General features: G+C 37.4%; 1 protein-coding gene across 1 annotated transcript in view; it reads left to right on the forward strand.

Annotated features, from left to right (window-relative positions):
- LOC18434131 (putative sulfate transporter 4.2) overlaps nt 1–14,207 on the forward strand; it is a 118,032-nt gene extending 103,825 nt beyond the window's left edge. The window contains exons 14-17 of the mRNA XM_006844199.4: nt 4,721–4,859; nt 5,199–5,287; nt 13,179–13,255; nt 13,622–14,207. Of these exons, the coding sequence (XP_006844262.1) occupies nt 4,721–4,859; nt 5,199–5,287; nt 13,179–13,255; nt 13,622–13,888 (572 nt within the window). The 3' untranslated portion in view covers nt 13,889–14,207. The remainder of the gene's footprint in view (nt 1–4,720; nt 4,860–5,198; nt 5,288–13,178; nt 13,256–13,621) is intronic.
- The last annotated feature ends 856 nt before the right edge of the window (nt 14,208–15,063 follow it).

Raw genomic sequence — 15,063 nt, forward strand, 5'->3', positions numbered from 1 at the left:
TGAGTGGTGCAGAATTTTTAAAAGCATCTCATACATGTTTAGTTTGATGATCTCTTTGAGTAGTTTGTTTTGTTGATGGACAAGCGGTACTAATTGAGTTGTATCCTCTATTTGGGAGTGTATTTTGAAGTCATTAGTTCACTGTAATCACTGTAAGGTTGCTGTAATTTCAATTTGTAAGTTCAATTCGAAGTGCATTGTATGAAATTCAAGTTGTATTGTCTTGAGTTTTTGACATAGTTGTAGTCCAATTGTATGTGATTTGGTTTCAATACACCCAGATTCATGTAAGTGCTATTGAGCATTATCACTCATAAGCAATTAACATAAGTATAACCATATGGACTTCGTTCCACTTCGAGCACTAAGCCCCAGAGAGGCATCACATGCCACATACCGTTTCGTCCTCTAAATCAAAGTTAGATATTAACAAGAAAACAAAATTTGCATGGTCTTACAAGTATAAGGCCTTTAAATAACCACAAAATCCTAACAATCTTAGTAATATCAATGCCAACAGTCCACATGATGAGGATGGCTATCTTCCTTGGTTGGTAGCAAACAAACAAATGCATCATTGGAGAACTGAGTTAAGATCCCCTGATACACTATTTAGGTTCTGAAGATGTATAGATACCAAGTCCAAGTGACACAACATAAATTTTTTCTTGAGTTCAATACAACATAACTCAATTACATTAAATCTAACATCATCAAATAAAATTGCAGCAACTAAAATTGGCCTCTAATACACTTTTAAAACAAAATAAGACTCTAATTGGTCCATTGTCTTAGTCCATGACACAATATACATTAAGAAGATTGATTGGGCACTTGATCATACACATGATCTAAAGAATATAGTAATATACAAATACAGTGCCTTGGAATTACATCATATACTTTAAATTCAAACTCTTTTCTCCAACAAAAACAAGTATTGTGTGTGTGCAGAGAATTCAGAGAATTTGATTATGAGAAGCCGATCATAGAGCTCATTTTGCCTTGTTTACGGCCTTGTGTCTTAGCTATGTGCCATGGGAGGACTTATGATGGCATAATCACATAGGCTAATAGCAACATCAAATAGAGAAGCCTTTAAACATCATATCATCTAAACTTTTATGGAACATTCTAACAAATGAGAGGACTTAGCAAAATGGATTCAAAGCCGTGAGAAAAAGTGGGAGAAAAAGAGGCACAAATCACTCTCTATTTGGTGAGAAAAACAATAGAATGAGCATGGAGATTAATACATAAATCTTTTCTTTAATTAAGAGTGAATCAATCTATTGATATACACTTAAAACATGGAAGGATTTGTGGAGATTAAATGATCAAAACAAATGGGAAAACCATTGGAGAAATCGTAATTCCTAAAACGCAAAACATCTTTAGAGTTCATAAATCGAGCCACATAGGTTTGGTATAATCTTTTCTTATGAAAACAACAATTTGATGCATAAAAATGAAGTTCTAATTGACTGATTTGGTTCTAAAAATCTCAAAGAAATATCAGCAAAAAAGGCTCCAAAAATCACATGGAAAAGCTCATGGAAACTAGATCAATTGTGCATGGATGATGCCTTCAACCATATAGATCAAAGGGAATCAAAGTAGATCAAAGGGAATCAAAGTAGATCAAAGAAATCATTGATCTATCATCAAATGGATGAAGGAAGCTTGTCGTAAATAAAAATTTATAGCAAGAAAAATTAACTAGAATCAAAGAAAATTGATGAGATCTTACTCAATTGATGAAGGCCTTAAGTCTAGATCATCTTTGACTTGAATTTGAGCTTTGAATCACCGTTAATGAGCCTTCATGGAGTTTCTATAGAGCTTTCTCTCACATCACCTTCATACACTTTGGAAGAGAGAGAGAAAGGAAGAGGAGATAGCCTAGGGCGTGCCACACTGGAGGGCTAAATGAGAGAGAAAGTGGCGTGCCACTTTAGTGTTGAGTTTTAAAGGGGTATTTATAATGTTTAGTGTAGAGATGTTTTAGATGTGCTTTAATCTTAGCCGTTGAAGTCTAACATCCATGGTTACAAAGAGAGGCTTGATCCTAGTCCACCAGCATACCATCTTGATGTGTGTTATAGATTTAATACCCTTATACTCCATTTTTATAACCATAATTCACTCTAATTTCCCTTGTATTAAAATGCCCATGCTCTTTACATTTAATTGAACTAAAATCCAAGTTAGAGGGCATATACCCTTGAGCTAATTTGTCAAAATTCCAGCAAAAAATAAATTTCAAACTTTCCTCTATTTTATAAGAGCATATGGGGCTAATCAAATCATGCCACATATGCTAGGTGCTTAAGTGTATAATTACTATGTACCCATAGGCTTTAGCTTGTAGCAAACCACTTGCTTTGCACATTTGACATGTGCCAAAATTAATTTTCTCCATTTCCAAAATTGAGAAATCCAATATTACAAAACATACCCCACATAACAAATTACCCAATGACCTAAAAGGCCACTATGGGGAATGATGTCACTCCCACGTCATCTCCATGTGGGGCTGATGTGGAGGCCCCCATGGCCCCACGTGGACACCCATTGGACATTTGGGTGTCCCGTGTGGGTCCTGGAGGTCTGTTCTTAATCGTCTTTTGGTAAAAACAACTCCGAAAAACAGTTTTTCTTATCCGAAAAAATTCAGAAAAATCTCCAAAATTTTCAAAAATCCTTTTCCATGAAAAAACCATTTTTACAATGTTTAAAAATATTTTCAAGGGAAATTAGTTATAAAGTTGAATTAGGAATCAGGGCATTCTTGGCTAGACCCGGATTCCAAAGCCACTTTCTCGATATGACCCAACAGAATCGTGGCCCACTCTGTATTATCAGGGGCTCATGATATTAGCCTAGCAAAGTCAAACTAATGAGTGACTCTGAATTCCCAAGTACTAATGGATTTCAGGTGCACCCCTTAGAGGATATGCACACACAAGGTGCGGGGGTTCCGCTCTTGGCATATGTGCATGCCTCTTCTCAGTAGATCTCTGGAAGAGTTGGCTTCCCATACTTTGTAACTGTTTATGCACATGCTATGAGAAGGTTCTAAGAGTCAAGGATTTAGGCCAATACCCTCTGTTGGCCCCTAACCATCCCATACAGGGCTAATCATCGAGCTCAAATCATCATACACATACAATCACATCGCCTTGGCTCAATCATCCAATCATGAGGATCAATCGAGCTCAATAACAATAACAATAACCGACCTTGACTATAGGCAACCCCTGAAACCTCTCGGTGCCTCTCATATATACACTAATTCTGTTCATGATTATCCCAGGGTTTCCATGATTCTTGGTCCTAGTGCGCCAAGATCCTAGAGTCATGTCTCTCCTTTCACTCCCGATCATGAGCTATATGTCGGTGTTACAAGGCCTTGAAAGGCCATAACTCCAACAGGATCTTCATGCACCTTGGAGATCCTATTAGGTACTCCATTTACCTCCCATTGAGTTATATCCAGTACAAAAGTTAAACATATTGTCACACACATATATGTGTTCATAAAGGCCTAGGGGGAAATATTTACAATAAAAAGACGATACAACAAAACTATAGTTGTCATAACTGTTTATAACGACCTGCTCTGCCTTTATGTTTTGAATATGGAAGGAAACACCTATATATGCTGGCCTATATTCGTCAAAGCCTTAAGTACTGATTCAGTTATTTTTTAATAATCTGGAGTCACTTCATGTTATTTCCTGATTCAAGTTTTATGGTTTCTGAATGGAAGCAACAATTTTGTTTTCTATGTCTTCCTCCATTAAATGAATCATGAAAGGTTTTGAGATGTTGCTACCCAGATAAAAGACATATATGTACTCTTTCAATGCCCTGGAGCACACCTAAGAAATGGAGCATGTACCTTCCACCTGCATGATTCATGCCATGATTTATTTCTAGCTTTCCACCTTTGCTGCTCTTCATACTTTCTTGCGATGCTTTCTACCTTTGCTACTCTTCATTCTTTCTTGTGATTGCCCAGTGTTGAAACAAAAATAACCATGACTGAATGTGCTTGTTTACTTCCCAAGCTATTGATTCATTGCTTTTTTTTTTTTTTTTCTTCATAATATTGAATTTCACGAGCTACTGCATCAAGTAGCTCAAGTATATTAGAAACCATTGATAGAAGTATTCTTTTTTATTTTCCAACAGGTAGTGAGTTAAATATCCTCTTATGTGAGAAATTGAAATACTTGCCAACCCCCGACCTCTAGGGGTTTTCCCCCACACACACAAAGAAGAGATATTGTTTTACAAAACTGCTTGTCATAATTCATTAATTTCTTATGTAATATGTGTTTTGGCAAGAATCAAGTGATGAAAAGGTTTTCAATCTAAAATGTATCATACAAGGGAGAATGATGGAACTTTCCAATGCAGTTTTGACTTCTTCCTATATATAATACTTCTTCAGACATGTCATTGCTACGTATGCACTTGTGGAATTTGGTTGACTTAGTTATTGTATAACTTTTATGCAAATTTAAGAAGATGATGCGGTTGATCACTTCCAGAGTTTGGTGACCACTTTCTCTTGATGACACCATGCATGTCATGCGATTCTTTTTGTTTAATGTGCATGCTATTTATAGATCTTTTATTAGATGGTCATTGTTTATAAAAATTATTGTGATATCTCTACATTTAGCTGATACATTGTAGGCTTCTACTGCAGCTGTCCTTGGGCGTCTTCCTGGCACCACTGTTTATAGAAACATTCGGCAATATCCAGAAGCATATACATATAATGGGATTGTGATTGTTCGTATAGATGCGCCCATTTATTTTGCAAATATAAGCTATATCAAAGATAGGTACTATTTCAAATTAGCTGCTATGTATCAGACTTTATTTCTTCTTTTCGTTCTTTCTGGGGGGTCATCAAACTGGGATCTCACAAATTCGCACGTTTAGAACAATATTCGAGAACTTTTTTAAATGTTAGTACAAAGTTTGACACTTATCTCCACATATAATCACATATGTTGCCCCATCTTCTCATTTAAGTTTTTTCACCTAGCCTTAGATTGAAATTATCATGAACTCGTTAACTCGAATTTGATAATTTTGTTTGTAATTTACTTTTGAATTCTTTTTTCCTTTCAAAATTCTTAAATAACAGCACTGAGATGGTATTGTTGCTTCTTGATCAGATTGCGTGAGTATGAAATCAACACAGAGGGATTTACAAAACGCGGTCCAGAAGTTGAGAAGATCTATTTTGCTGTCATTGAAATGGCCCGTATGCTTCTTCCAATTTTAACATTGTTGCATTTTTTTTCAAAGAAGGATCATATAGGAATACTTTGCATACAAATTTCTCTTGCATATGGGCCTCATGCTAAATTGATTTTGCTTCAGCATGCAACCTTTCATGCTTGTCCCGCATTTTTGAGAATTTCTGCTGGAAAATTTTTCTGAAATAGTCTTCTTTTTTGTTCATGTATATTTTAAGCTTGGAAAACTATCCCTAGTTCTCAAGACCGAGGCACTACCTCCCCATCCATGAATCCCCTTTCCAGCAGATGATTTGAAATAGCACAAGATCCTAATGATTGCATTCATGTGTAACAATCACAGTGCATGCATGGACTGGTTCGCTAAACTAACAGCTTGCTCTAATGTCTGGCCTGGTTATTGAACGATAACTACGCTTTACTAACCAACCTCCAGTAAAGACTAGTATCTTCCAAGTGATACCAAGAGGCAAAATCTAGTTTTCTTCCGGGGTCTGGTGAGTCAATTGATCTGGCTTCCAGTTTTCTGGTCTTCTTTTGCAAATCTTGTGCCTACTTGTGCTATGAGATACTAATACATTTCTTCTGATTGTCCATTCAATGCTTATAGAATTCTTGAGTGACACCAAGTCGTTAATACCAAACTGTTGTCAGAAATAAGACATAATATCCCTGATACTTTACTTGTCATTTCCTGTAAGATTACTATCAAACAAGTAAATGAGCCATATGTTGAGGCCTCTTCTTGACAAACAAGGAGTAGTCAGCACTACTCACAAAAATCCATAATCTGGCGAGCATTACTTAACTTGTCAAATCAAACCCAGATCGTTTGCTTCAACCCATACAGGGCTTTATGAGGTAGGAACATAGAACCAAGGGGTAATGGAGTGGAGAAAGTGGGTGGACATTTCATGTATACTTCCTCCTTGAGATCACCATTAGGAAATGCATTCTTGTCATCTAATTGGAATAGTGGCCAGTTGTTAGTAGCTACTACTAACAGTAGAACTTGAACTGCCTATTTGGCCATAGAAGTTAAAGTGTCTTGGTAGTCAACAACTCCATATGTGATGCAGGGGAATTTGAGGGAACTGTGAAATCAGCAAGCAATAAGCCAAACACAAGAACAATGAAAGAAACCTAGGCCTTCTTCTCCATACCCCAAGTTAGGGTTCCAAAAGCCTAAGCTTTTCACTCTTTCAACTTCTAAAAATCATGTGGAATTGACTATCTTAAGGTCTACACATCTCTTATATATTATAATTCAATGTTCAAAAGACATTACATGTCCATTCAATGATTAAAGTGATCTATATATCCTAACTTAAACTTAAATTTCGTAATGACAGTTCTACCCCTATGAACAGTACCCATGAACAGTTCTCATGAATAGTACTCATGAAATAAATAAGAAAACTATAAAAACCCTATTATTCCTTAAAAAAAATTAAAAATCCTAAAATAAATCCTAAAACGAAAAATTCTAAAAATAAAATCAAAATATACATCCTTTAAAATTGAATAGAAATTAAAAGTAAGAATAATTTTGCCCTCCATCAACCCCCTCTCTACCTCTTTTGTATAATTATAATTTATTTACAAATTACACTAATGCCGTCAAGTATTTCATTAACGCCCTTAAGAATGTAAAACAAGATCGGAAGGCGTTATTGGCCTACAAACAAGACACATGACCAAGAGAAATGATTTGAAATATATGGTTAACACTCCCCATGAAGATGGAGAATCTCGTACCTTGCTTGCAACAAATCATTTGAATCTGATTACAACCAAGAGCTTTAGGGAATATATCATGTAATTGATCCTTCGACTTGACATATGGAGTAGATATCTTCTTACTTATTACTTTGCCCTGAATAAAATGACAATCTAGTTTAATGTGCTTTGTTCTCTCATGGAATACTGGGATGCTAGCTATATGGATGGCTGCTTGACTATGACAAAACATCTTCATCTTAGTAATTGTGAATCTCTTCTCCTGAATGAAGTTCTTCAGCCACATTTAACTAATATGTAGTGTGGGCCATTGTCGTATATTCATACATTTGCGTCAGACCTAGCTACAACGTTCCGTTTCTTATTTTTCCTTGTCACCAAATTACTTAAAAAAAGTACAATAACTTATAGCAGATATTTTGTCTGATGGAGATCCTGCTTAATCGGCATCAGATGTCTCTCAATGCTGAAATTGTCATTCTGCTTGTGGGTAAGCCCTCAACCTGGAGCCTCCTTAATATATCTCAAGATTCTTGACATATCCTCCTAATGTTTGTCCTGGGAGAATGCATGAACTGACTTGTTGCACTCGCTGCAATTGCTATATTCGGTTGAGAATTTTAGTTCGATAAGCCTACCTATAGGTCTTCTGTACTAATCCTTTGATAATATAGTACTTGATCCATAGGCTTATCAATTGGCCTAGCACCTAGCATTGACATTAAGTCTGTTACACACTTCGTTTGAGATAGACTAATACCATACCTAGACCGGCCTTTTTTTTTTAATGTTAACATTGTATTTCTGTAGTGAGGTCATTACATTTTATAGTGAAACCCACAATCTAGGTGCTCTTTACCTTGAGAACCTTTACGAAAAACGGGTGCCTCACTATACATAGTAGAAAGAAAACCCAAAAACTCAAGAACTTTTGGAACCTAGCTCAAAAAGTTGCCAAAATTGTTCCATTGCGATTTCGCAATCTCTGTCCCTCTTTGCTAAGAGAATCCGCATTAGAATTTGTCTGTTGCCAAGTATGTCAGAAATAGGTGCAGGTACTCCTGCATCGATAGGAAAATTTGCTTAAGAATATGCTGAAATCATCTAGGGTAGTTGGAGGCACTAGAGGTCCAAGGGATGTCATTTTAGGGTCACCTGCAATGACCAATCAGTTCCCCCATACGTGGTTGAATATCTTGATGCTCTCAAGGAGAGCCAATGCTTTAGCCATTGTGGAATCTGCATGGCGATGTAGCATGAAAAAAGAGAGGAGGATGTCGTGGTTGTTATCTTTGAAAAGACCATCAAAGCCAGTTGGGCCAGGGTATCCAAGGGACCAATTATTGAAGTTAGAGTTTTATCTATTCCATCTTGGGGTTTTCCATAGGGAGGAGCAGGAGATTTGCTGTGGTCTGACTTCCAAGATGGTGTGTGAATTGTTTAGGATATTAGTGGCGCTGTAGCATTTGAAGACTTTCTAGTTTTTGGTGCAAGATGTCATCATAGCTTTGATGCGGTCTATTATGGAACTGGTCTCCCTACCTTCAAAAATTCTGGCATTTACTTCGGTCCATCGGCCCAAATAGTTGGCGCCACTTAAGCACTCCAAAGAAAGATACCTGCTGCTGGGTAAGGGAGTGAGAAGAAGGCTTGGAATAGTTGCAGTAGTAATTTAGGTAACACCTAAGGCCATTGAAAGGTTTGTAACACTTCTGTCCACAAGGTCCCAGGTGTAGTCACCAGGATCTTTTAAGGAGGGTTGCTTCCGCTCCCGGATCCACAAGGTCCCAGGCATAGGCATAGTTTTGCTTGAATTTGATCAAACCATATCAGGAAGAAGGGACAATTACTCCCTCTCCATTTTCTTAGGGGACATGATCTCTAAGGTGAATTCCAAACCTATTTATGGGAGAGAAGGCGAAAGATGAATAGACAAGGCTGGAGGCACTCAGGTTAGATTTAGATAGTCTCCACACCCCTCTCTAACTTATAATTGTAACTTGTGTACAAATTACACTAACAGGGATGCCTTGTTGGCCCAGAAGCAAGACAGGTTTAAATATATTGTTAGCATTGCCCATGAACAGAGGGAGATAGGAGAAATGGACTGAATGCCAATATCACTTGCGGAAGGCTTAATGATTCAGTGGTGGATACAACATCGTTTAAGAAGGCCAACGGGAACACACTCCACATTAAAAAGTTACTAGCTAGAAAAGTCGCATCCTCATGCAAAAGTTCTCCTTTTCTTTGGATCAGAGCATGTGTAGCCTTTTTGACTTGGTGAGTATCTTAAAAGCATGCATCAACAGCTCTGGCATGTAGGTTGTTCTTCACATTCTCTAGGAGATGAACAAAACCGACACTGCCAAATACTCAAAGATGATCAATTGACAGAGCATGACCCAATCTTTCACCAGGAGAAACTCGTTACCAAGGACAGAAGTAGGAAAGCAATTAATGAGATTCGAAGTCACGAAGAGCATAACACCGCTGAGTCCAAGGAACGTGCATTTTAATCGTTTAAATCTAGTCACCTCCAAGATTTATCTGTGGAAGGACATGTGGTCTGTTGAGGAACACTATTATCTTGGAGATTCTGGAGAGACAGGTGGAAGGACATGTGGTCTGTTGAGGAACACTATTATCTTGGAGATTCTCATACATTTTATTAATAGCATAATCTATCTCATTATCAGATTGAAAAAAACATTATTTTGCATAAACCTGAGTGACTATAATTTTATGTATTGTTTAAAAATCTCAACTACTAAATCTTGAGATTTCATGAGATAAATCCAAGTGAACCAAAAGCAATCATCAATAAATGTAACAAAGAAGCATGAATGAAGAGAGTGACCATTGCTGGTCCCCAGATATTGGAGTTATTAAATAAGAAGGTTTCTTGCATGGATCTTTTATGAAGAAAAGGAAAATGACACAATTTAAAAACATGGCAAACTTCACTATCAACAAAACAGTCAGTATTGCCTTTTATTGTGGGTAATAATAACTTCAAAAACTCTAGCAGGAAGGCGACTAAGTTGAGTACGCCACAATTCCCCATCTCGATTATGTTGAATGCTGGAGCCTGTTCAAATAGTAGAGACCACTGTCTTCAGAGCCTCGCCAGTCATCCTTCCAGTCCTTATGTCTTGAAAAACACATGAGTAGGATGAGAAAGTTACTTTGCAATTCAAATCCTTAGTGACGCTACTGATGGACAGAAAATTTGCAGGAAAAAAGGGAAGAGTCGATGTGGGTTGAACACTACTGGAACCATGAACTGTCGACATCAGTGGAACACCAATCAATTTGGGTAAGTTCAGTTGGCTGAGGTTTATGGTTTAGAGCTGTCAGCATGCCCTCTTGTATCGCCCATGATGAGAGATACGTGTGGAGCGAGATCATGCTAGATATTCAACTTTACACAAATTAGCTGACTGCTCAGATTATAAAGGTGCACACTAGAAGGATGTGTCTTGCTGTTGAGATGGAGGTATTTTGGAAAGCCGCCTCAGCCATAGAAGTCTCAAATAACTCACAGTGGAAAAAATAGAGTACGGGTTGAATCATAGTTACTGAGAGCGGAAGCGGCTCTGGTTCCGGGAGCGGGAGCGTTAGATCGATGGCTGCCCGAAGCCCCGGAGCTCGGGGGGCGAGTTCCAGTGAGGGTAGAAGTTACGGATTGCGATCCCGTTTGAACAGGTAGCGAGATCCCGATATATTGGGATCGAGATCCCTATTTAACGGGAACGCATTCCATGTATTTACGGAACGAGATCCCGTTTGATTAGGGAGCGAGATCCCGTTTGAATAGGGAGCGAGATCTTGATACGTTGGGATTGAGATCCCTATTTGACAGGAACGTGTTACATGTAACATGGGATTGCGTTCCCGTTGACAACAAGAACGAGATCCCATTTAATGTTGAGTCTCGCCCCCCATCTAAACAATACCACGATCCTATTTTGCTAGGATCGAGCTCCATTCATCATAGGATCACGTTCCTCACAATGGTGGTCCGCACCTCCATCACATAACTCCACTTGTATGAAGAACCCAATTCCATTACACATGGATTCATGTACCAACTAAGCACGGCAGCCCGTTCCCATACAAATGCGATATCGATTTGGTTAAATTTAGAAACCATTGTTCTATCTATCAATGGCCCATGCGGCTAGATCCATGCACAACCAATCCTAGATGTCCATGGATTAATTAAATCCCATTAGTCTAGTATGCAATAAAGTCTTCTAATCCTATGAACGATTAATGTTAGTATTGTTCAAATTCGCATCCATGATACAAAAATGAGCTTTACATGTATACATGAAAATATATTGTCTAGGATTTGGGTACCATTTGGATGCAACCTAAGCATATATGGTTACTGTTAGGCTTAAATTCGGGAAATGCATGACCATTATTTTTTGGTAGACATAACTATGTGAAAATTTTACTAAAAATATTAATTTTTATATTTAAATGTTATTTTTATTTAAGAAGTTTCTTTTAGAAAGTTATAAAATGGTAAAATAAATTTAATCAAAATTTCAATAATATCCAAATTTGGGAACTCATTTGAGAATTATATAGTATTTTATAAATCAAAGATATAGGAAAAAGTTTATATAAGGTTGCAACCATAAAATTTAGAACTAAGGATGCGCACCAAAAATCCATTGGAAAAGGTCGTTTGAATGTTGAAAAAGTCTTGAATTGATCATCTCGACATCAAGATGCATGAGTGCATGAAAAAAATAAAAAAAATTAAGTGCTAGAAATTGTGCATCTTGTAACATATTATCTACACTGTCCATTTTAAGAATTTTCATATGTTTATAGATCTACATGATTTTAATCATTTTTGGAGTTTAAAAGTATTTAATTAGATATGAAAATAGATTTTCAGATAATCTTAAGAATTTTTTGCACCAAAATTACATGACATTATAAAATTTGGTGGTGCATTCCGTGAGACAATGCGAGCGAGATCCGTGAAGTAGAGGGAGCGAAATCCGTTGTGTATGGGATCGAGATCCATATGCTTTAGCAGGAGCGAGATCCGTTGTGAATGGGAGCAAGATCCCTGAAGTAGAGGGAGCGAGCTCCATTATGAATAGGATCAAGAATCCTAAAAATTGGAGCGAGATCCCAAAAAGATGGGAACGGGTTCCGAGCGAGATCCTGGTTCTGGAACACCGGAGCGAGATTCTGGAGCGGGCTCCCGGTAACTATGGATTGAATATCTCAAAATCAGGAATATATCTATAAAATATGTTACTGAAGAGCAAGAATTGATCAATTCTCTATCAATTGACTATACTCCAGATTAAGGTGCTCTAGCCTTAGGAAAATTAGATTCACTTGAGATCTGTATATGAGGATTACATGTCGGAACCAAGCAATTTTAGATTCGTGGTGCAGGCATCCATCTACAGAGAATAATAGAACTGACAGATCTGTTATCTGATGGCTGCCACACTTTTAGAGCAAACCTACTAGGCTAGATGAAACTTTTATTTTTTACGGTTTGGCAACGCATGAAATATGCTAAGTTAAAAAATCAGTCTGCCCAATCATTTGCCTCTAAAACCATCATGCAAGCTTCAAACCCAATAAGAAATATTTGACATTCTGTTGAGTACGTATGATGACATCGGCAGTCTGTATGGATGATGTCAGTCTAGTTTATTGTCTGAAAATGGCTCCAGTTTTAGTGAATATTTGTAACCACTTGGGGATCAGTTCCTCTCTAACGAATGTGGTCTTTATGATATCAGCAAACTTCTACCTCTAGTCTTTTACCATAGACAATTGGTAGTGGGATAGCATGTGAATAGACAATTGGTAGTAGGATAGCATGTGACAAGTTTGCGTCTTGGATTATATCATGATTGCCATAAATTTGTGAAAACTGGCTAAAAAACTTGTGACTTTCTGGGGAAGTATTCCTTGCAGGTGTTTATTGAACATTTCTCCGGCCCTTGTTCCTTGTAGCTTCATCATCAAGCTTGGGGCATCTGACTGCATTATTGAGTATTCCATTTAGTACCACATTTGTAGGGAACGGGGTATGAAATAGAGATAATATACTGTTGTATTATGGAAGTAATTCTCATGACCTATCCATGTGGTTTATTGATGCAGCTGTAACATATATAGACTCCAGCGGCATTCAAGCTCTAAGAGATCTGCATCATGAATACAAAACACGTGACATTCAGGTCTGCACATTGCTGTATTGACAATTTAGAGGAAGATGATTAGATTCCTTTGATTAGGGAAAGTTCAGTATAATCGAATGGCCTAGGCCTTAATTTGCCTTAATTTATTGGGATTGTCACCATCCAATGATTTGATGGATGGTGATGTAGGAACCACCAGAATGGGTTGGGACCTGAACGGTGGCATCCTTTCCCTCTCTCAATCATCATCCATCATTTCATTCAAACGTGATAACCCAAGTGGACCATGAATTGTCATAGTCCTTCAGTTATGTCATATATTCCCTTCTTTCTATTGACCAATGGGCTTCTCCTTTTTCTGGTGGTGTGTGCATTGTTGGATGCGTTTTCGGTAACATTTTGTAGATGGCTCTTGCAAACCCAAACCAAGAAGTTCTGCAAAGCCTGGCGAGATCAGGTGTCCTTGAGCTGATTGGAAAGGAATGGTATTTTGTGAGGGTGCATGATGCTGTCCAAGTTTGCCTTCAACATGTTCAAGAACTAAATCAGATGCCTAAGAAGGATGATGCCATGAAACCCGATGAAAAGCTCAGGTTTGCACAGAGGATATGGAAACAAAGAAAAGAAAATTTAAGTGCAGAGAGAGAGCCCCTAATCTCTCATATGCCATGAACATGGCTCCTCTTGCTTACTGGTTGAACCTCCAAGCCATGCAAGCCATGCATTTTAGTTTTGGTGGTTTACTAGCTTGGTGACAATCAGTTGAGCATGTAATTATCCGTGTATCACCTCTGTTGTTATTGTACTTATTTTGCGTGTTTAATGTTTTAGATTTTGCCATTCATTCTGCAAACAAGTCCGTGCGATTATTCATTTTTGGGTGCTGTAATCTGTATGCAATCTCATTCATTTGGCAGATAAGCCTGTTCCATGTGAGTGTATCGACATTTTATTGACAATTATTCCCATATTATGTGCCATTAATGGAGTATCTCTCTCTCTCCACATATGAATGGATCTGGGGTTAGGCTGCCCATCGTTCATTCTAGGCTTGTATAAATGTGATAAATGGTGAGAGCATCGCATGAAAATGAATGTTCTCATGAAAAACATTGCAATAAACAAATTGTCAAAAGGGAATATCGTTTACCCACACAAAAATAAGAATCATCATTATAATACTTATTTGCTATTGTTTTTTCTGAATTTGTCCATCTCACTTAAAGTGCAGAATTTGGATGAACAGTGCAAGCGCATGTTACCAAAATGAGTGTATTGTACCTTAGGCCTTAGGGCTATGGGAAAAAATAGTGCTTAAGGGCCATCATTGTCCACCATGGTGATTGGTGATGTAAATGGTGGAACCAACCAGATAAGAAATGATTCCATGATTGAATCATATTATATATGACCCTAAGGACTGTGGTTGGGCCATCTCATTTTCGTACAGTAACTCATGCAAAATGAACGAGGCATATATTATAGGGTCAGGTTTGCATAAGGTTGTAACCTTAGACAATCAAATTGAAGGATTCCTCCGAATTGTCATAAGAAGTAATTTTGGTGCTAATATTTATTTGGATGGCCCGAGAATCAATTTTCATTCTAATTAAAAAAACATTAACTCGAAAGATGGTTCAAATCAAACAACTATATGAAAGCATAAAAATCTTGAAAATAGATGGTTTAGATAATGTGTTGCAAGATGTACTATTTTTTGTGCTTAAAATCTTTTTCTTTTTTTTTCTATATCTATATATCTCAATGTTGAGATGATCAATTATATGTTTTTCCAACTTCGAAACAACCCTTCTAGACATATTCTTAAGGTGAACCTTAATTTTACA

This window comes from Amborella trichopoda, chromosome 8 (assembly GCF_054954075.1).
Source record: "Amborella trichopoda isolate Santa Cruz 75 chromosome 8, AtrichopodaSantaCruz75HAP2 v2.0, whole genome shotgun sequence".
Taxonomy (NCBI): Eukaryota; Viridiplantae; Streptophyta; class Magnoliopsida; order Amborellales; family Amborellaceae; genus Amborella; species Amborella trichopoda.